The sequence below is a fragment of the Monodon monoceros genome, unplaced genomic scaffold (assembly GCF_005190385.1).
Source record: "Monodon monoceros isolate NGI ecotype Baffin Bay Population unplaced genomic scaffold, NGI_Narwhal_1 Super_Scaffold_2, whole genome shotgun sequence".
Lineage (NCBI taxonomy): Eukaryota > Metazoa > Chordata > Mammalia > Artiodactyla > Monodontidae > Monodon > Monodon monoceros.
In genome coordinates, this window is record NW_021703776.1 from 26534630 (window position 1) to 26558394 (window position 23765).

At 34.6% G+C, this 23765-nt stretch overlaps 1 protein-coding gene across 1 annotated transcript in view; it reads right to left on the bottom strand.

Moving 5' to 3' along the window:
- The window catches only part of SEMA3A (semaphorin 3A), a 235193-nt gene that overhangs the window by 170555 nt on the left and 40873 nt on the right, over window positions 1-23765 (bottom strand). Inside the window, exons 2-3 of the mRNA XM_029234387.1 lie at window positions 4647-4804; window positions 170-232 (exon numbers count right to left, since the gene is read on the bottom strand). Of these exons, the coding sequence (XP_029090220.1) occupies window positions 170-232; window positions 4647-4804 (221 nt within the window). The remainder of the gene's footprint in view (window positions 1-169; window positions 233-4646; window positions 4805-23765) is intronic.

Here is a 23765-nt window from a genome sequence, read left to right on the forward strand (position 1 = left end):
AAGATTTTCAATGCTTTACATAAAAATGTCAATATTCAAAATCAAATATCATTAATTTGTTTCTAAGCCCAGAAGCAAAGAATGGTGTTTAATATAACACTGGACAAAAATGATAGAGTAATAAATTCCTTATGCAATTACTAAAATAACTTAGTAGATTGATACTTACCAGGATATCTTTTCCAGCCCACTTGCATTCATCCCTTCTGGTGTAAGACACTGGCCACACAATCTAAGGGCAGAGAAGAAACATTATTTTCTGCCAATTAAGTTTTCTAAGAGATCCAACGTTATAGTCTGTTAGAACAAGTGGAGCAACTGAGATAAAGAAAGTTCCATAAAGCATTATGTGGCAGGAAACTCTTAGTTTAAGACTTTGCAGTGGCATCAGTCAATTGGCATGAACTTAACATCTTTCACTCTGTCTACCCATTAGGCTTTGCTGTATAAATGAAAGTTGAGCAACACAGAAATTTATGTAGTCAGTAGATGTAAGCAGTGTGCAATGCAAAGAATTGTAAGGCAGGCTGGGAAAGGGAGATCATCCTGAGACCACGTGAGAATCTAGTGAAGAGAGAGAGAAATAAGCATAGAATGTGGCTTGCAGTCTTCTAAATGAATTGGTCTTTATCATAAAATAGTGATTTTGAAATGTTAACATCAGGTGCTCTGGATCCATTTCTGTCATTCAAATCTCAGCATGACATGCTATAATGAGCAACTGACAGGGTTAGAAAAACCCATTTTAGAAAGGAATTTTTTTTTTTTTTTTGGACAGGGAAAATAGGTAAGAGTAGCACTACATAATTTCAGGAGATAAAGGAGGAAATGAAGAAGCAAATAGATAGCTCTAAAAAAAAAAAAAATCACCTTCCCCACTGTGGGCAAAACTCAGACTAACTGTGTAATAACTGTATTTTCATCCCTGATATTTGGTCTTCACCTTTCCAGAGGTTCCTGTATTGTTTGAATACAGTGACAGTGGTAGATAAATCAGGTGACAGTGGTAGATAAATCAAGGCATGACTCACGGCTTAGAGAATTGTAGATGCATTTCCCTCAATAATATTAATTCAAATACCCTCATCTAAATTTTAATATAAAATTTTCCAGTCCCCTGAGCAATTCCCATGACTCCTATCTGTACTGGGGTAGAGCAATTTTAATTTTTTTTTATTCATCTTTCTTTTCTGGTAACATTAGTTAATTTCAGGGAAAAAAAAAAGTCATATGTAAAAGAAAAATCCAGAGATGATGGCAGTTAATCATCCATGTCTGCTAGAAAGCTTTTAGTCTCAAAATGACTGATTATCATTCATTTGGGAACCTCTAGATAATTCAGTATAAATGGTCATAAACTTGGGCAAAGGCTGTGATAGTCAATCTAGGGAATTAAAAAGCAAAATATAACACATTTATAAACAAGAATTTAGGACATATTGAAATAACCTATGATGACATGGCAAATGCATTTCAGGTCCATATCACAATAAAAACCCTAAAAATTTTTGGACATGGATTTATTTTTACCATTTGAAGCTCTTAATTTATGTATTCTTTTCCTTTTCATGTACTTTTCTTTTCATGTGTGTCTGTGTATGTAAAGTAAAACATACACAGGAGGAGGATCAAATATAAATTTTCTCTGGGACACAAAAATTATATATAGAAGAGCTAAGATTTATTGACTGTATATTCAGCTTTCCAGCTAGATTGTGCAAGAATCACAGATTATTAAAACAGATAACTTTTTAAATTGAAAGGGGCAGGTTGTTTTCTCGTAGTCTCCTAGCTCTTGATTATCAGCATTGACACAACATGGGCCTCATTTTGTGATTTCTCTCTTATGACAAATATTAATAAAAAGTAATTTTGCTAACATTCATGCTAAATTCTCTCATATTTAGAGGGGTGTGTACTTGTTACAGATCAGGGTAAAAAAATATTAGCTTAAAGATCTGGCATGAGTAAAATAAATTCTGGTGTAGAAAGTGCTCTTTTGGAAAGCAATTTAATGAGAATAACTATAAGTCAACGGAACAAATATATAAATTGTCCTTCCAATAGCATCTATTTCCATGAAGAATAATTCCTATCTTTTGGTTAGATTTGTTAACCTGTTGATATTTTTTCTTCTTGCTCAAAAACTTCTCAGTTAACAGTGACTAAATTTCTCACCCTCATATTCAGAGTGCTTCATGATCTATTTTAGACTTTCCCTTCTTTAGGCTTCTATACATCTACCCATGGTAGCTCTTCTTACTCATTATCAAATAAGCATTTATGCCTTAAGGAGATTGAGACCTTTACCAAGGCCAAGAATCTTTTCATGGTCCTTCCAAGCCTGAGACTGTGTTTTTGTCTCTAACAGGGATTGGCCTAGTATTTACCTTTATGCTCATACATCTTTAGTATTATCTTATAAGTTCCTCAAGAATTACTGATGACATACCCTAGTGCCCCCTATGTTTATCACAGTAGTAGATGCTTAGGAAAAAGTTGTTGAATAATATTACATATAGGTTAAAAAGAGTATTAATAGACAATATAGACAAACAGATATAATCCTTAAGTAAACTATATTTACCCTTATAAAAAGTGTGATATAATTAAAATTAAATAATGTATTGAATCGAATGCTTTAAAATTAGAAATATGTCTTCTATTATTAGAATAATGATCTGAATCAAGAGCCTATAAGAAGAACACTATGACACTGGGCAAGTCACTTAACTTTTATTTAACCCATTATTTCAGTATATGTTTATTACAAGTGATGCATCCTGGGCACACAAATGTCTCTAGGATTTTTCTTACCTATAAAATAGTAGGTTGTTTATATGACAATTAGTTCTTTTCAATTTTAGAGCCAACTGAATATATAAACCAAATTAAGAATATTTATTCAGAAAAAATGTTGAATACATTAAACATATATTCTGAGGTGAGATGTGCTCAAATATTTTCTATTTATAGATACATAGATATATACAACAGATACATAGATATAATAAGTATATACATATATTCATATATATGGATTTCATAAAATGATGAAATTTCTATAAACACTGAAAATTTGAACTGATATAACCTCCTGTTATTAAAATATGTAGTCTTCCTAATCATCTTAGATTTTTCATTCATTTTATAAAGGATGGTTGTCTTTCACTAAAACAACAAAAACTTGCTTATTTTTTGACGTTTACAAAAGCTGCTAAGATAAATATTTTTATCATTTCAGAAAGAAACAATGGATAATCAGTTTTCTTAGATAGTAGATAACCTTAGCGATATTGTTAATCTGAGGAAGCTTCAAAATCTAATATATTGAAAAATCAAAAAAAGAAATATCCAAGGTGATTTTTAAATGTTATATCTTAATTCCAAAATATATCATTAAGGGCATTGCCATTTTATTTGACTATATGTTACGAATCAAATCTCTTAATATATAGTCAGAATTTTAATGTTTGGGTAAAAGAAGAAAAGTAAAAGTCTTAGGTTTAGCGGTATACTCTATTAGAGATAAGAATCAGCCCTGAAATTAAACCTTCACTTTATCCCAAAACAATATTCTCCAACCAGAAAAAAAGCTTTTTACAATTCTGTTACTTTTTAAAAATAACTGTCCAATATGTTACAGTTTATAAGAAGTTGAGGCACACGACTTTAAAACCAAGTGTTAAGAAGCAGCAAAACTAATATATATATATATATATATATATATATACACTAAAGTGTATGCACCCTAAAAAGCATGTTATATTACCACTCTTGGGAAAGCTGTTGCATAAAGATCTTTGTTCCTCAGAGAACTGACAGGAAATACCGACTGAAAAAAAACTTTCACTTAGAATACAGCATATACACTCAGTAGCACAATTTCCACTAATCTGTCAATCCATGTTTATTTTCCAAACTGTATAGCTTATTAATTAAATAATCCAGAAACACAATAAGTATATTAAAAATACTGATAGAAAGCTAGTGTCTAAATGTCCATATTTGCAAAAACCTGACACTGAAAACTGATCTTTGGGTTTGGCCAACTTTTTTGTTTAAAAGGCCAGATAGTACATATTTTAGGCTTTGTGATTCAGATGATTTCTATCACAACTACTCAGCTCTGCCATTGTAGAATGAAAGCAGATATAGACAATATGTAAATGAACGAGAGTGCCTGTGTTCTAATAAACTTTCCAAACGCAGGCAACGTTCAGATGAGGCATGTGTATGATGAGTGATGAACTCTGCATGTGCTGGCAATATAGAGAGATATGTAAATTATATATAAATATATATACCTAGTACATGAAATCAATTATGATATATTTCTATAATGCTTTAGGTATTTAATTTTATGCAGGAAAAATGATAGAACTGTGGAAGAATAAGCTAAAGTTAGTATTTCTTATAATGATCACTGAAAATACTACAGTTTCCTCCCTGATAATTTTGACGGTTTACTACATCCACTGATTTGTGATAGTCAGATCAGTGCATTATTTTTATTTGTGTCTGAAAAGATAAAATATTAATTTAAACAATTTTTTTCAGTTGTCACACTGTTAAATAGCTAGAAAATTCTATATAACTTGAATTGTTTCAAAAGAATTATAGTACATATATTAGAATAAAGATACCTTTTGAAAATCCTTGATATTAACCAGGTTGAATGAAAACATGTGATCCTTTGCTCCAACATACAGCCTACTCCGTTCCTCATCCAAAAGGAAGGTATGATAACTGGAGCTGTTGGCCAAGCCACTGAAAGTGATCACATTGTTGGATTCCAACATTTCTGCAAGGTAACAAAGCAAGACATTGGGTGTTAATGTGAGGTCCTATATGAGCACAGGCTATCGGTACATGGTAATGTGGCTACTGCCTGCTGTAGTTACCAATCAGTGGTTATTCTTTGTGGTACTAAAAAATATACAGGACTTCTTTACATTTCATTGAAGTGGGAGTTATACTCCCATTAGTTTGCTGATTTCATATTCAAGACCACACACTCCTGCACAAGAAAGGAAATACCTTGTCCAAACAATTGGGCTGGTGCAATCTCTGCATGTAGTAATAGATCAGAATGGTCACTTTGTATACAAAATGTCTTTAACTTTACTAAGACTTGTTTAAGTGGTTTCATTTGCTCCAAGTCATTGCTAGAAGGATAAGCATAGGGACCAACAGAGCAGAGGTAGTGTGGGGAAAACACTGTTCAACCTCCTAGGTTGTTTGAGGCCTCTTTTTATTTATGTCTTTTTGACCATTAAATCATTAACTTCACCATCTAAATCCTTTGTAATATTTTGTAACTGACATATATAATAGATCAACTGAGTTAGGCTTTTACGAAAACACTGAATTAAATAAATTTTACTACATGACCCCAATTTTTCAGTTTGTTATTGATTTCCAATTTGCTTTTGTTGTGAACAGGCAAATACTGAACTTTTTTAGACCTACACCTTAACTGACAAAAACATCTTCAGATAGAAATAACAGTAAGTCCACCTTTTCACTAGAGAGGTAAGTGTTGATCATCACCAAAGAGGTTTTCTTTATCTGCTTCAATTGAAATTAGGTTTATATATATATATATATATCACCACAACCCATCTCTCATGGGATAGAAATGTTGAGGAGTCTCCAGAAATGTGTCCTGAATCAATGATTCAGATTTTTACCGTGCACACACAGAACCTTTTCATCAGCCTCCATAAAATGTAGAATGTGCCTTCCAAGGAGAGGAAGCCGAAATGAAGACCCTTCCGCTTCAATGTCCCAGCCCTATCCCAGGACATTAGTCATTTGATAAGTTGCCTGCTTTATTTCTCTTATTGCCTTTTCCATCTTATCAAAAATATTATTTTAATAGAGAATAAAGTTCAAACTCCTTAACTTAGCCTTAAAGGTCAGATCAACACCATCTGCGTTTAGACCCCACCTCAGTACTCTTTCTCATGTCCACAACCCTCCAGGAAAACATGCTCTGTGGTCGTCCACTTATTAGCCTTTCCTGCCATTGTTCCTGACACCTACAACTATATGCCACCTAGAGAAAACAGTATCACTCTTCCAAGCTAGTTCAAATGCAATCCCTAAGAATTCTCATAGAATTAATTTATTTGTAATATTTTGCTTGAATTACTCATAATCTGCATCACACTGTCAATTATTACAATCATTCCTATAAATGACTTATCTACCAGAATTAACATTCCCTCACGTAAGGAGATATATAGTTAATAGCTCATCATCCACAACTCACATGGTTTCTTTTCCATATTACCAGGTCATGAATATTAAATTGAATGCTTGCCTGTCTATCTATCTACCTACCTACCTATACATCTTACACACAAAATTAGAAGAATTGTTAATACACTGTTAAAAGATGCTTTTCTAATTTCTTCATGAGAAACAGTACAATACTGGGCTTCTCTTATTCTCTACCTCTGACAAAAAAAAAAAAAAGGAAGGAAAGAAGAATAGAAGGAAGGAGGGAAGGAAGAAATAGATCAAGGGAGCTTCATTCATGCAAGTCATCATCAGAAATAAATGAGAGCTGTGAGTCTCCAGAAAGAACAGAGAATCCACCACATGATATCTGAATGTAAATGCCGTTCCTCTCACGAAATGATTGTAAAGGATCAATGCTACAGAGAGTCAATGTAAGACTGATATTTCAGGCACCCTGAGCTGTGTGAGGATGGAAAGGGCTATTACCAGAGACAGGGGCTGTATCACTGGATATATTCATGCATTGACTGAAAGGTTGTATAAAGAGATCTGTTTATCAAATAGACTAGATAACCTTCACTCTTTTTTCCAATTCTAAACGCTATAATTCTACCCTAATACGAGAGAGACTAAACTATAGGTAGCTAGGCAAACTAAAAAAATTTAAAAAGCCAGATGAGTCTAAACCAAGAAAATTACATAGAGATATTAATCATTGGGAGGGTCATTTAAGAGACACAAGGACTGATTTTAATTTGAAATGCATAGAAACCATGTAAGAGAGGTCTAAGCATAACGTGGAAGTTGTTATAGGAAGACAACTACTACAGCCATAGAACATGGAGTCACAGTTATAGGTGAAAACACAAGCACCACCTCAGTACGTACAAGGTGTGTAAACTAGCATGAGTTCCTTACACTAGCTGGGCCTCGAGTTCTGGAAGATGGGGTTAATAATAAATCTCCCAAGAGTTATTATGAAGGTGAAATTAGATAATTCATAAAAAATTACTGCAATAGTTTGCATAGTTAACACTCAGTTAAAGATTACCTGTTTGTATAAGTAGAGGTTAAATATTAATATGTTTGATCTTCTCGACTACAAGTAGGAAATTAGGGTCTAGATGGAGCTGAATGAAAAATGTACTTTTCTACTTTCTTACCAAGTGTGCTAACTTGTTAACATCAGTAATTTTGTATGGTGAAGGGCTAAATAAGAAGAGCACTATGCTCCTTGATTTACATTAATATTAAATGTAATGGTCATATTAAGAACAGTATTCTTTTTTGTTTGCCAACTTCTGTATGCTGAACTTTAAATAGCAAAAATAATGACTTTCTATATCACAATTTTAAACAATGAAAATATTCATACAATTGAAAAATATGTTACAGGTTGAGTTCAGGGAAAATTATTGGTTCCTAGGTACCGACAACTTAGAGAAAGTCTTTAGTCATTTACGTGTGAAATCACTCTAGAAACAAACTACACTTTAAAAAATGTTACTGCTGGATCATTTCATTAAACAAAAAGGCAATTTTTCCTGGAGTACAGGTTAGCAGCTATTCTACATTTGTTTCAAATGTACTTAACTTTGCCTCATCACTCCTTTTGCTGCAATTTCTTTAGATGTTCCTCTGTATCAGGGACTTTACACATTGCTTTGTAACTGAGACAGGAGTCTTTTTGAGACCTTCTTGGCAGTGAGCCAGGGCAAATTCTGGATTGCTTAGATTATCTCACCACTTTTCAGGGTGAAAAAACCTAGGTTAAAATCAGAGATTTTTTCTCAAAGTCTAGATTTCACATTTTAAAATATTCTGTTTTCCTTTATGATTTTTAACCTAAATGTATGATTTTATTTTCCTTATATGTAGACATGTTCAGCTGCAATTGATATTAAATAACTTCAACTTGGACTTTACTCCTTTAGAGTCAAAGAATTTTAGGTGTTTCTTTTCAGCTTCTGTTATGTAAATCTTACCATTACACAAATTGGTATTGGAACTAAAATTAATATTCAGTAATATGAGATGTTTAATATTAATACTCCACTACTTTCTTACATCTTGCCTATGTTCACATTTAGTCAGACAACAACAAATGTTACTTTAGAAAAACCTAAATTTCTATAGAATCAGCTCGACTTTGGTGAATCCTAGTAGACTAAAGCATACAAAGGTACTAATTCTTTTTGGGTGCAATTCAGTTTTTCCCTTGTTGAGACATTACTTCAACTTCTACATGCTGTGTCAACCATAGAGAAAAGTAAATGTAGGACTGTAATCAAAAGTGCCATTTCAGACAAGCACTCTTAATGAACTATGTATACTTAAATTTGAAAGATAATTAACCAAACATTTTGTTTATTCCAGATTCACCAAATGATTTAGTGTTTCTATAATTTGCTTAATGACAAAATGAAAGATAAAGTGGTCACAAGGCCAAGCAAATAGTCTGTGTTCAATAAATGCTACCTATTATCACCATTATTATTATGACAGGCTATAAGACAATGCAGACAGTAAGCATAAGTGTATAGATGTTCTGGAAGGGAAAATCAATTCATATAATTTCAAGCAGCATTGTTTTCAATTATAAATAGATTGCATTCTCTTGTGATGTAATACTAAAAAATCTTATGAATCTTATGACATTCAAGACACAAATAAAGTCCATTTGATAGATTTTTTAAATCTAATATCATGCAGCCAAAGGAGAAAAGAAATTTTAATCGATCTGTTCTTTAATCAGAATATCCTATCAAATAATCATGGGAGAAGAACTGTGATTCTCTTCTAATGAGTCAATTGTCATTTTCATTATACTTATTTATTTATAAATTTTCAGATTTGCCTTTTCCCCGGGAATTCATCAGGATCTCTAATGTAGCTCTATTTGAATAAAGGAAAAGACATTGTTAGCAGTCACTATCAGTACGTTATTTAAGGTACTGAAAAATTATTTTATAAGTTAATGCGCTTCTTGTATATTTAATATACGAAAAGAAAAAAAGGTGACAAAATTTACATCAAAATCACATATGTAGATTCAGCTCTACATAAGAAAGTTGTATAGTTCCTGTGCTATCTTGATTATCTTTAGGATAAGCACAGATTTATACAGATGATTACATTACAATGATCGAATCAGATTTCAAAAAGGTAATAAAGTGAATACTGCTTTCTAGAATGCAAGACTGCCCAGAACTAGACTTTTTCATAGTTGGATAGAGAACTGCTGTACACTTAACCTCAAATCCAAACAATAGCCATCCTGTTCTCTATATTTCTGACTTCCATGACATTTCTATTTCTCTCCTCCTTCCTTTCTCCCTCTCTTCAATACCCTCCCTTCTCTAAGTTTTATAGCATGAAAGGTAATAGGACCCCACCAGTTGCTGGACTCTAATGAACTGCCTGTATTCACTGATGGCTTTAGGCTTATGTCCTTTTTCCATGACTTGAACTTTGTCCTTTTCATAGAACAAAGATGCTATTTAAAGTAGTCAAAGTTTGGGTCTATATGATGCCAAAATATTTTGACTAAATGATGATCACATCTAGATATTTGTAAATATTGGAAAGTTCATCAAGGTCCCAAAATTTTGAGATTCTGTATTTCATCGCTCCCTAGATTATTATTTAAATTTCCAAAAACAAAATAAGGGCTGAAAGGAAAGGTTGCACTATAAAAACAAAACAACAAAACAAGTGCTATTTACTATCATTATCATTTCATACTTAATCAGCAAAAAGTTTAGAAAGGACCAAAAAAACACAAATAAAGAATAATTTTTAGAGATTAATAAAGTTATATTGTGGGAAAATTCACCTTATTTTTCTGACTTTATTTTGTTCATCGAGGACTAGTTTTTTAACCTTATTACACGGAAGTGTAAGAGGACATGAATAAAAACCAGTAGACAGAAGAGAAAATACAAAGGAAATAAGTTTTCAGTGCCAAAAAAACTGCTGAATGATTTATTAGTATATTTATGTAAGGCCCACAACAACAGTTTGAGGTGGAAATTTTCATTTCCATATTTTCTCATGAAGAAATTGACTCAGATAGATATTGGTAATATCCTAGGTCATAAAGCTTGTGAGATGTAGTGTCAAGATTCTAATTCCTGACACCAGAGGCCAGGCTCTGTCCTCCTCTGCACTACCTCTAAGAAGGCAGAATTTTTGAGAATACTAAGAAATGATCATTGAAAAGAAAAAGTAAGAAATATAAGAATATACTTTGGAGAACACTAAGAACTGATTGTTGAGAAGTTTGGTTACCTCTCACTATCACATAATTCACCTTAGTTAAGAGTTTCTTAAATATTTATATTATTTTATTTGCTCTGTACTTGGTCTTTTTATACAATAATAACTCTGTGTATAATCTTATCCACAACTATGGCTTTCGTCACTAGCAGTATTTTGACATGTCTCATATGTATGTCTTCAAAGACAGATTCTCCCCCCAAAAGCCAAACAAAGGCTTACTAGTAACCTCTATTTACATATTGCACAAATATCTCAGAGTCTGCAGGAATTGATCAGAACTCACTCTTTTTTTCCATTTACATCATCACCTTTCTGCACATTTTTAAATTGGTTGCAAGTATCACTCATCCAAAGAATTGTACAAACCAGAGCCTCTTCATCATCCAGAGACTCATTCCATCACTTCAGTTTTGTTCAACACTATATCTCCTGTAACTTGCTTTTGCTTATATCCTCACTGCCACTGTCATAGTTCAATTCCTTATAATTTCTCCCCTTGATTATTCTAATTATCTTCTAACAGAACTTCCTTTCTAGGTTTATACCAACAAGCCATGTTATGCACTGCCTCCAGAATAATCTTTCTACAAAACAAATATCCCAGGTATGATGTAATTAGTAACTAAAATGTAACGAATCACAAACCTTCCATCCATAAATACTTTATTACATAAACAAGCTGTAGGAGTCTATATGGCTATAAAATTACTGGAAAATGTCCATAAAAAGCAGAAGTACAGCTAAAGTACAAAAGCAGCAGCAACATCATAACAAACACTTATATGCCAAGTACTGTTCTAATAACACACACATGCTCAATATTTATTGTGTGTGCATTATCCTTCTACTAAAGGAAATCACTGTAGGTAAACTACAGTGAAAGCAGGAGTAGAAGGTGTGAACACCAGACTACTCCACTGTGTCTTTGATGGAGTTTCACAAGACACACACCAAGCGCCAAAATATGAAAGAATAAATTTTCCTAGAAGAAAATACATTAAAAAATGTGAAGCTTGTTTTCAAGTCAAAACAACAATTGTATACTCCAACAGTGAGAGAGTGAACTCCTCCAGCTCGCTCACTCACTGTCAGGAGATAAAAAGTTGACCAAAATGCAACTGAAAAGCATAGCAAAGAGGAACTGACAAAGAAGAGAGAGGATTGAGTCTTGTTGCCAAAGTTCCAAACTAAGTAATAACAAAATCAAATTTTCATTGAAAGAGATGAAACTGATTGGGAATATCTAAGAATAAAAGATAGGAAATAAAACCTAAAAATGTATCTGCAGACTGAAATGTCACCATCTTCCAGGAAAATCTAATCTTACAGAGGATCAGTTATGGAACTTCCTAAATAAAGAATATATTTGGAATCCATTAATAAAAACTCAGTCACCTATTGAAGGAAAGTTATCAGGTGGGCTTCATCCTTATTGAAAGCAAGATTATTTGCCAGAAAACAAAAAAGGAATTTGTGCAAATACCCAACTGAAAACATATGTGACTCAAAAAGTTTATACCCAGCAAGAAAGAGAGGCAATATCAGACATTGTGAAACTTGCAAGGTTTAAGGATACAGACCACCCATCAATTCAAGAAACTACAGCAATAACAACTTCTTAGTAATATAGTCATTCAAACAAGGAATGGATCAAACTTGAAAGCACAGATATTACATCACTTGCCTCTTTAAAACCTGCCTAGAAATTTCCAACATATCATTTGATCCCTTTGTATGTTCCACACGTTTTTGGGCTCGCTCACCAGTAGACTGCGCGTGTGTATGTACCTATATATAACGATTTATAAATATATATATTTACACACACACACACATGCATGGGTAGAACTGTTTCCAGTTACCTCAATGGTCTGCTATCTATAGTTACCACAGCTTAGAACGTGGTCTATCTCCCAATGGTTTCCGTGTTCACTTACCGTGTGAACCTACTCAGATTTCAGGATCTAGGTTACGCCTCTCCTGTGAATTCTCCAGCCTTCTAAGGGACAGTATATCATGCCTTCCTTTGTGAAACAGTACCATGTAATAATGTAGGTTAATCACCGCTTTATCTTTTTGGCTCCCTTTCTAGAGTTAAAATATGCTGCTTTTACCTATATTTGTATTCCTAATCCTAGAACCTTTTCCTGGTATATACCTAGTCTTGGCACATAGAAGCAAGTGTCTCAATAAACAGTATTTGAAACACCTTTTAAAAAAAAAAGGCAGCAAAAACTCAGAAAAAGTAAATATAATAACATCTAGGAATAAGTAAATGTTGTGATATGTATTATATGTCAGATTATAGACTAGATTTTCTAATTATATATTACATTCAAATAACCAATAAAATTATGCCATCTAAACCCTAAATTATTTATAATGTGGCTATAAAATGGCTATTTTAAAAAATTCTATGTGCTAAGCACTACTATAGTCATTTTATATATAATAATCATATGAATAAAGTTTTTCAGAGTTTTGTTTAGTAACATTAAACACAGAAATTATTGCAATAACAATAGTTTATTGCTATAGTTTATAGCAATAGTTTAACTGGTCCCCTATCTTCAATTCCTCTCAATTTTAACATATTGTTCAAGGCATTATAAAAAAAATTGACCAGAGCCAATTTCAAAAATGTAATGTTTTTATTTTTAAAAAAAGCACCTACACCCACCACTATCACCTTCGCTCAGTCTCCCTAATAAAAGTCACAGTCCCTAATCTTCCTTTGCTACCTTGTTCTATGCCTATTTCTGTAAGTTCCCACAATTCTATCAGAAATGGCCACTTTACTCTTCTCTAAATCTAGCCTCCCCCCTCTTGCTTCTAGTTTATTTTCCATGTTCTCATGCTTCAAGGTACAGTTAGAAGCCATCTCTCCTATGAAAGCCTTGAGAATTAGTAGGTATCACTCCCTCCTCTGATGCCTCACACACTTTGACCATTACACACACGAATGCATTAATTGCATGCCATTTATCTGCATGGGCATTAGACTATGTGTTTAGTTCTTTTAGATATAAAGTTACCACGGTGGCATATGGGTCTAATTATCTGTAGAGGAAATGACTAACTAGATAATTAATTATTGAATTTGAGATCTACTTTAGATTGTAGTCTGATTGCCTCCATTTGCAAAAGAGCATGAGTAACTCTACCATTAACAGTTGCAGAGGCCAGGTTTAAATTCAGGTCTCCTAGCTCTCAGTTCAATTCTCTTTCTAAATAAATCTCTAAAAAATTGTGACTTTAATTTTTTCTCCTTATTTTTGCTGCCTGATAGCTGATGGCAGTAAGTTTAGGGCACAGGCATATAATCAAAAAGAAAAGTTGGAAACAATTTACAAAATAACTAATGCATAATGTTAATTTTTACTTCTTGGAAGAATAACAATGAAAGTTTAAATGTCATTATTATATAAATCAACTAAATGTTTCAATGTGGACAAAAATTATTAATACAAACATATATTATAACTGATCACTCATTTCTGTGCAAGACGATTAGTCAGTAAAAATTTAGAACTGAAATGTAGATACTTCTTTTACAATTCAAATCAGTTTAATTTGGTGCTTTAAGTGATGGGCTAGTGATCTAGGATTAAAATTTGTTTCTAGATTCTGTCTTTTGTTTTATTTGTAAGGCTCCTTTACAGGCAGGTTTCCATCATCAATGAGTTCACCAGCAACTGTGCATTAACTGCCTATGAGTGGTAAGCATTGTATCATTAGCAAAGGAAAAAAAAAAAGGACGCTTATCTGATTAATATAATTGAAAGTTTGATTTTTCAGGCAGTCTTGGTCATTCCATTTACATGGAATGCTGAAACCACAGCATATGTTTCAGTGTGTTCTTCAAATAACTAGCATTTCTCCACATGACTAAAAGAAAGCAAACTTATTCTGATACTTACAAATTGAATATTTCATTTCTCCAGTAACAAAACTGTGTAAAATATACACATACGGAGAATTAAATAGTTATAAACCACTTAGTCACCCATTATGTGTTGCATATGCTCACTATAAGAATTTTTTTTAACTGCTTAAGAATGATTTATTTGAATTGCCTTAATGCTGAGCAAATGATCTTTTATTGAAGAAATAAACTGAGTATTTCATCAGTATTTTTCCATTATTTCCATCCCAAAACACATTTATGGGAGCAAAAAAAGTTTTCCTTAATCACTGACAAAAACTGGTATGTCCAAGCGTGAACTTACTAGAGAACATATGTAATTCAGTGTTTGTGGGTGTCCCTTTGTAACTGAGACAAGAATCTATTTAATTCTTAGAGCTGTGAGGGAGAGAGAAGGTCACAAAGAAGTCCAGGAGATGATGTGAATATTCCCAAGGATAAATCAAGTAACCAAATCCAAGAGGCAGCTGTGTGTGGCTGGGGATACGAATTACCTAAACCCCAGATTTGGCTGACAAAGGTGTTTACTGTATGTTTACTGAATGAATGAATAGATGGATTTCCAATTAGGTGGATAAAATGGATATGTTTATCATGTATAATAGTGCATATGGGTTAGATAACACATTTATCCTGCTGCCCTTACTACTCCTAGTCTCTTCATTCTCTAAACTATATAGTATCTGAGTGCCACAAACAAATGCAATTTAAGTTCGTCAGTTGAAAAATAGAAGTTGTTCACCTGAGATGATTTTTTAATTGTCATTTCTGGGGGATGTGGGGAGGGAGGGCATTCACTTGGCATGTCCCACCTCTATAACTAGAATGAATACATTTTGATCATGAAGGCTTCAGGCTTACTTATAAAAGGATTTTGTTTGAATCAGATTTCCCTGCAGAGGGGTAGGAAGGAGATGAGAGAGGATGGTGTTGAAAACCAATGAACTCAAAGAGTCTCTAGATGAAACCACACAATGTGTTCTGGGGACGTTCTAATCTTAGTGACAATAATATCCTATTTATGATGGAACTCCGCAAGTATTTTCCCCTAATAATGTATTTAATTTTGAAGTGAGCACATTTCAGAACTAATTAAGCAATGGAAGTCAGATGCCCTAATGAAATTAGTTCATAACAATTCATTGACATTTTATAATTTTTCTACATACACAAATGAAAAGGGGGTAAACAGGATTATTATGTAGATAGTTTGGGAAAAATTAAGTTTTCCTATATTCTTCTCTGCCAAAATAATTTTTTTGTAAAGTTATCTGATAGTACTACTTCTAAAATTAATTTTGTATAGAAACAAAATAATTTAAGAATTTTACCTTACACAGAAAATGAGACAAGTTTAAATTATTCTATTCTCTTTTCCAAAAACATTCTACTGTAAATGTATTCCAAGATTGGGTCGTGTTTAGAACTGTTCTGGGATTGAAATTAAATATAATGTGAGCCAGGTTTGGTTTAAGAGCCCAAAGGACAACTAAGCGATTCCCTAGGATGAAGCTAAAAATCCAGCTTGTTTTGTGGAAAATCCTTGCTCTCCCAGGGCCCATTAAATCAAGCACATCTCTGGACTGGACAGGACAGCAGACACTGAAGATTCTCTAGACCAATACAAGACACAGAGACGTTTATCCCCACAAGACAAACATCTAATTCAGAAACAGATTTACTTCTTTTTCAAGAGGAGGCAAAAAAAAAAAAAAACAGCTTAAGTTCTTTTTAAACTTTCTTCTATACTTCATCAAGAAATGTGGCTGTTTTCCTCTTAAAAAAACAGCAAAAGAAAAACCAAAACAAAGCACTAATAACCATGTTAGAATGATAAGTAATAAACCTTGTTTAGAGCGAAACATGACCTCCCTTTAATCCCTGCTGGCCACAATACACACTCAAAATTAGACACTCCCATTAGTCCGAATGCAGAGAATAATAGGGGTAAAATTTGCCTTTAGACCTGCAGGGAGAGAAAGTGTGTGTTAGTGCTATTCGGTCCTAATAAAACCCTCGGAGTAGTTCAATGTGAGCAACTAGAGTCCTTTAACATTATCTAAGGTCACTGATATCTTAATACTTTCATTTTCCTGATACTTGTTTATTTTGCATGTTAATAGTTAACAGATTATCTTTGTAGATCATGTCTTTATAACAATATTGTTATCACTAAACTTTGGATTAAATAATAGAAAGTAATTTTATATACTTAAAATTGGAACATGTTTATTTTTTCAAAGACACATACTTTAACTTTCTATTCAAATTAATCAATTGTTATGAAAAGAGCAACTTATGAACTTCCACCTCACAAAACTTGCTTTAAAAGTTGAGGTTATGTATTTGGCTGTGTCCCTAAGCAGCAATGCATTTTTAACAAGATTTCCAAGATTTTAAAAATTTATTTTAATTTTATATTAATGTTGTAAGGGTGTTATTTAAAACAGGCGTTTGTTTCTTATTAAGTTAAATGCCACTACTGATAAAACTCAAAAAGTGGTAGAAACTAGTATAATTACAAAATTGAGAAAGATTTTCTAATTTTTCCCAATATAACTGTTGCTTTACCATTTCTAAGTACTCAAGGGTAAGAAGAAATTACTTCTCCTTAAAAAAATCAAGAAATTAGTTTAAAAGTTCATAGTTGAGTTTGTTTGATGAACATAATGACTTCCACCTCATTTAGTAAATCAGAATCTAAAAAATGCTACACTCAGCCCTCTTGATAGGCTCTGGAGTTTATCAGCCCTGCTTTGACACTTCATTAGCTGTCAAGAACCAGTAAGTGATATTATGAAAGTCTTGATTCAGGTAGTTGAAAATGCTCTTATTGCAAAAGAAGCAATCAACAGACTTTAAGTCAAAAGAGGATCTATCAGGAAAGGCACATCATCCACATCCCGTACAGTTGGTTATCATCCTTGCAGACATCAAAGAAAGAGAGAGCGTTTGAACTATCAGCAGTTGACTTGTAACATTCAGAAAAAGTACACACATTGATTTAATATACATTACAGCAGAATTATCATTGACCTTAGAACTCTTACCTTATACTCATGTGAGGACAAAATGGGGATTAAAAAAATGCCTATTTTCTTCCCAAAAGAAAGACCATAAAAAATAAAAACGCGCATGTTTTAATCTCTGCTTAAATGGATTCTTATACTTGGCCTTATACTGTTTTTGTGGCCCATCTTTTCTTAAATGTATTTTTTGTTAATTAATTAATTCTATCATGAACTTCCTCTTTAAATACTCTAGTTGAGGTTCAAAATAATACTGTAGTGAAATTTAATTTTAATCATAAAGTCTTTTATTTTCTTTCTACCTTCTACTATATTTCTTATGATTAGTAAACAGAAAACTAAACAGGAAAAGCATGTGGGTATAAAATCTTAAGTATCCCAGACAAAAGTTAGAAAATATTTTCTGTGACGTTTACTTGACATTATCTATATATTAAGAGCTGTTGATCCTGTCTCTTTGCCTAATGAAAGCAAACATACATGTAGATGAATGAATGAATGAATGATGCTATACAGGTATATTTCTATAAAACAAGTTTCTTCCGATGCTTCATGGAATAAAGGATTCCATGAGAAAACGAGTTTGAGAGACTACTACATATATCATTATATTATACTTCAAATTAAGACATTGAAGACTTTTGGAGGTAAGGAAATTTGCTTAAGGAAACTATTAAACCCAATGTTTACCTACCTTGTATGACACTGAGTCTCTTTTTTCCTTTTAATACAAAAGCATTCTTTTTCAAGGAATATTCAGGGAGATGCTATCATATTAATGGCAGAAATTGATTATTAAAAATATAACATGAATAGATAATGGGATGTTAAAATATTTGGGAAAAAGTTTGGTGGGAATTTTCTTGAAATCATAGACATTATCTACCTAGGCTAAGTATTGTGAAAACTGAGTACAGACCAGTTCCTTTCTTTGTGCACTAGTGTTGTCTTCAATTCCGTTAATTATTGGAGGGTAACACTATTGTAATAACAATACCCCATGTTTTCGGTAGATTCCTTAGTATAATTTTAACTTGTAAAAAAATATACATTTCCAAATTTTAAAAAAAGGATCTATTTAAATAGAACACTGAGAAAGGCCATAAAATTAGTGAAACACATACTTAACAAATATTTAATATCGAATTCAGCCAAAACTGATTAATAGCCATTGTCTGAATAAAAAATTTGGATGATTTCCCAGAATTTAAATCATACGTCTAGAATTGAAAAATAAAACAAAGTCACTTTGTTTCAAGAGACCATTTTTTTGCTTCTTGGTTTTAAAATATATCTATACCTGTACATTTCAGCCAACTCATTTTTTTGTAAAATGGTACATTTTGTAAAAACATTGTATGTTTTGTAATATATATCAGGCACATATATATATATGTCAATTCTCTGATATATATAATCGGCCTTAGGGCAAGAAAGGCGTCCATATGTCGTGGTGGGGGGGGGGGTGGGGAGCCTTCCTGGGGGTGGCTCAGTGGGTGAGTGTAGCTGCTCTCGTGTATTTAGGCCAGCTGGGTCCTCACGGCCATCCACAGGGCTGTAGCCACAGGCCGGCGTGTAGCCATTAGCTGACACCTCTGTCTTGTGATGCTTTTCTGTGTGAGCAGAATCTCAGGTGGGGCCTTGACCAGGCATTTAGATGAGTGATGACAAATTCTGGGCACATATGTAGCCATTCCTCCCTCCTGCACCGACGGCAGACACAGCTAATTGATCACTGCATTCAGGATCCTCCTGCCAGGCAGGCCTTTCTGAAGGATGAGCATCATCCCTGCCAGCCAGGTGGGGAAGTGAGCCTCGTAGGCAGCATGAGCTGATAGCCAGGCCCCCAAGCTAAGAGGACAGTGCCCGCTCTCAAAGGCAGGCAGGGGTCCGGTCAGGCCTAAAACTCACATTTGGGTGGTACTTCCTGCCCAGCTCCTGCTCTCGGCCCCTTCAGACACAGACCAAATTCTGGGACCCGTAATCATAACTATGCGGGTGCTAGCTAGCTTCCCTGAAATGCCCTTTAAATACAGCGTTGCTCCTGGCACGAGAAGGATCTGCTGTACAAAACCTCCAGTGAGGCTTGCGCAGGGCGAAGCTTCCAAATCCCTAAGCACTTTGTCAGCACCTACTGTATGCCCAACCTGGCATCTCCACAGCCGGGCCCCAGGGCAACCTACCCGTTTGTTTCCCTTCCGCGCGTCCTGTGCAGTGGCTTTGCCAGTCCTGTGAGTCAGGGTTCTCCACCAGGCCAGGCCCCGGAGCCATGGGTACAGCATGACGGCGCATGGGGCCCCACCTGGGTCCAGCTGCGGAGGCTGAATTATCTACCAGTAAGTGGCCTGGGGCTCTCTGACGGCGTCCTATTGTCCCCAGAAAGAGACCCACGCCAGTACAGAGACTAACCTACTTTCTTTTCTCCACACCACAATCCGTCAGCCTATGCCCACAGCTGTGCCAGTTTAACAGAAACGAAGGCAGACGCCACAGAAGCAAAACCGCTGAATCTGCCGCAGCCAGACAGGGCCAAGATGGCGACAGTCAACCACCCTGAACCGGTTCCAGTCTGACCACGAGGGCCGCGCCTGCGCAGACAAGACCCAAAGGATTGGAAAGTTTCCTTTGCTTCCTTACCACCCTGAGACCTCCGTTCAAATGGGGACCTGCACTTTGCTAGGCACAATTAGTGCCTGCCATGTGCAAAGGACTGCACATGCTCCAGCTATTTCTGTAAGTCTCCACCCCTTTCCGCAATTCTGATGGCATACCCTCCCCTTAAAAGTTTCCCGCCTCCATCCCCTTCGAGGAAGGGGTCTTTCTCCCTTCCCATACCTTGATCAACAAATAAAATTTCTGCTCTGCCGAACCTGGTCTCCTTCAATTGGCGTGAGCGGCACCAGGCAAGGAAAGGAACCAGCTGGCGTCCACACAATCCCAGGGGGTTGGTGTACGGTCAGCCACTCAAGATGACTGTTCTCTTGCTCTTTGTACATCCACTCTGGACCAATCCCTGCTTCATCTGCACCCTACTCACATGAACGTGCCTGCCCCATGCCCTTTAGGCCAGAACAGCTCCACCTGCTAGTTTATTAAAGGGAAACATCTGCGCTTGTGATGCTCGTTAACCTGAGGGGCTGTGAGGGGCGTGCCCCAGCTCCTGGTTTCCCTGGTAACTGATGAGCCAACCTGATGTCAATTCCCTCTGTAAATGGTAGCCTCCTCCCCCGGTAGAGAAGACTGTAGACATGTCCTGCCTGCCCTCTGCTGTAAATGGTGGAGTGTCCCTCCAGAACTTCTTTTGCTTAAGATTCCCCTGTCCAATAAATTGATGTCTCTGTCACTGTCTCTGGGTTTCTTCTTCGGTCTGAAGGCGGGGCAACTACAGGCTTGCAGGCCTGTGGGGTGCGGCCCAGCAGTCGGTAACTATCTTCAGTATAGGAAACACAACTTAAAAGGATCTGAAACTGGGGGGGAGGAGTAATGTTTTTGTTTTTAAACATTATTTTTTATTAAAATGATAATATATCCCTGTAAAAATATTAAAACAATAAGAATGGTATTTAAAAAAGGAGGGGTAGGGTGAGCGTGGGTGGGGTGTGCTGAGATTCAGAGAATGGTGGAATCAAGCCCAACTCCCCTACTCCCATAGTTGGGAAGACACTTCTCAGTGGAAGTCAAATATGGGGGATCTCCGAAGTTCTACAGAGCTGGCAGGAAAAAAACCTACACTTTTTTAAAACTAAGTGGACATAATAATAGAAAATGTTTATTCACCTAATAAGAGGGATTCAAAATACTCAAAGCAAAAATTGACAGAACTACACAAAGAAATATTTTTATATTCAGAGATATCAACAATCCTTTTCAAATAATTGATAGAATATATATATATATATATATATATATCAGCAACGATACAGAAAACTTAAATGACATTGTCAACCACTTTGACCTAGTCGACATTTGTAGAACCCTCCACCAAACAAGAATACAATATACATTCATTTCAAGTAAACATGAAACACAAGATAGCCCCCATCCTGGGCCATAAATCATGTCTCAATAAATGTAAATAATTCAAGTCATAAAGTATATACTCTGACTGAAATGTATTTTTTTCTCTTATTGATTTATTTCAAGGAAAATTATACTTTCGTGCTGAAGCAGCAAATCTGAAAGGCTTGAGTCCAAACATCCACCTCTCTTGGAGAGTTGTGGAATTCTTAAAATGACAGTAGCTAGTTTAATTCCACTTGTGTGTAAGACATTACATTTTACTAAAGCAGCTGTTTTTCATGGAATATGTCCAGGTTTTCTCCTCAGGATATAAACCAGTGACCTCATACTTCCAACTCAAGACCTATCTATCAACACGCTTTCCCATGCAACATTTTCCTTATGCAGGATTCTTCCTATGGTTGGATCAGCATATCCAAGGCTACAAAAAATAGTGTCTCTCTTAATTAGACTCAAATGTTCTCAATTCCCATTCGATTTTCATAGCTTTTTTTTTTTTTAAGTTACTCCAAAGTTTTTGGGAGAATCTGAATATATTTTAGCTTTCATCAACTCTATGCCTTCCCAGTCCAGAGCTTCTACATTTTACGAAGTTGATGTACTTTGGGCAGGTGTGCCTTGTTCTTCCCAAACAACTTGACAAAAACACTGGACCTCAAGTAGGCCATCTTTTTCACTTTGGGAATTTCTCTAAGGTAGGGGATTACAGATTGTGTCAACTTGTATCAAATACTGCCTTGAGGGGTTACCAAATACAGTCTTCTTGGCTTCATTATTGTTTTGTCTTTACACGCATTAGGTTATTTTAATTATGTAGGGGAGAATGAGGAAAGTCAAAATCAAAATGTTTTAAATATATTTCTACTCTAACTTATCCAGTAAAACAGCTTTTAAAGCATATATTCTATTTGCTGATGAGTTACATTAATAACATTGTTCTTATATTTAAGCAACATAATATATTATTTTCAAATATATCTAGATTAACTGTAGAGTTAAGGAAGATTCAGAAAGCTTAGGTTTTGTTCTGAATACTATATTTAATGCTACAGCTGATTTATGATGGAACTTACGCCTTGCCAAAATTTGTTCTATGTCTTTCTTTGTCCCTGTTAGACCACATTAAAATACCTGCCCCTAAATATTTCTCAGGCAAACTTAAGAAAAATAATGATGTAATGTCTGAATATCTTTAAGCCCTTTGCTTTCTGAAGACATTACGATTCCAAATTTTTTAAGATTTTTATACAATTTTCCCGGGTGGAATTTTGTAAATTATAACTAAAACTTTTTATTGTGTTTTTTCTTCTCATTTTTTGGTATCATCCTCTGGAATCAAAGGTTACCAATACTTACATGATGCACCAGGAAGAAAAAAGAAATGATGAGGTTTATACTCTCTGACTTCCTAGAGTGATGAAAATATGCCATTTTTGCTCATGCTAGGACAACTACTTACTTATTTGGATTTAGTTCCTACTTGAAGTCTCCACCTGTGAGCCTTATAGCAGAAAACTAGTTTTTCCAAAACTTTCCTCATGACAGGTAATCATAAACCCCTGAAAATGTGACACAATAAAATGCTATTGGGAGAACTATAACAGCATTCATTCTTGGTCATTCTGTGACTTGAAAGTACCTTCAAAATAATCTGTTAGAAAAAAAGATTCAGGTTAATGTTGCATAATTGAGTGAGCCACAGAAAAAGATAGTTTTATCACTTCACTTAGTATTTATTGCCTGGATTGTCTGTGAAGGAATTATTTGTAAAATACACATTCCATTTCTATGTATGTGGCATGTTTCTGTGGGAAAGTCCGTATGTATATACGTCTGTATACAGTGAAGATACACATGTCAAAAAGACATGAAATGTATGTGGGAATATTATGTTTTTCACCAGCTGTGTATTCTATCCATAGGATTTTTCCCCATATATTTATTTGAATGGAAGTCCTAGTCCCCCGTCCTGTCTCATAAAATGTTAATCCTTGAAGAATGTCTCTATTTCTTTTGTTAAAGGAACTCTGTATAACATTATCAAGCCCAAATCTTTACTGTAACTAAACTTTCCATGAAACGGTGGATAGGCAGACTTGAAATGTCTATTATGCATGCCAGCACTGATTTAAAATACTTGTATGGAATGCTTTGTTTTTTCTTTAAATTTCTGACAAATTAGCAATCAGCAGTGTAATTTTCAAGATTAGTACATTTTGAGCAAGTGACTGAATGCTCTATCAATTGCAACACTACCTGGA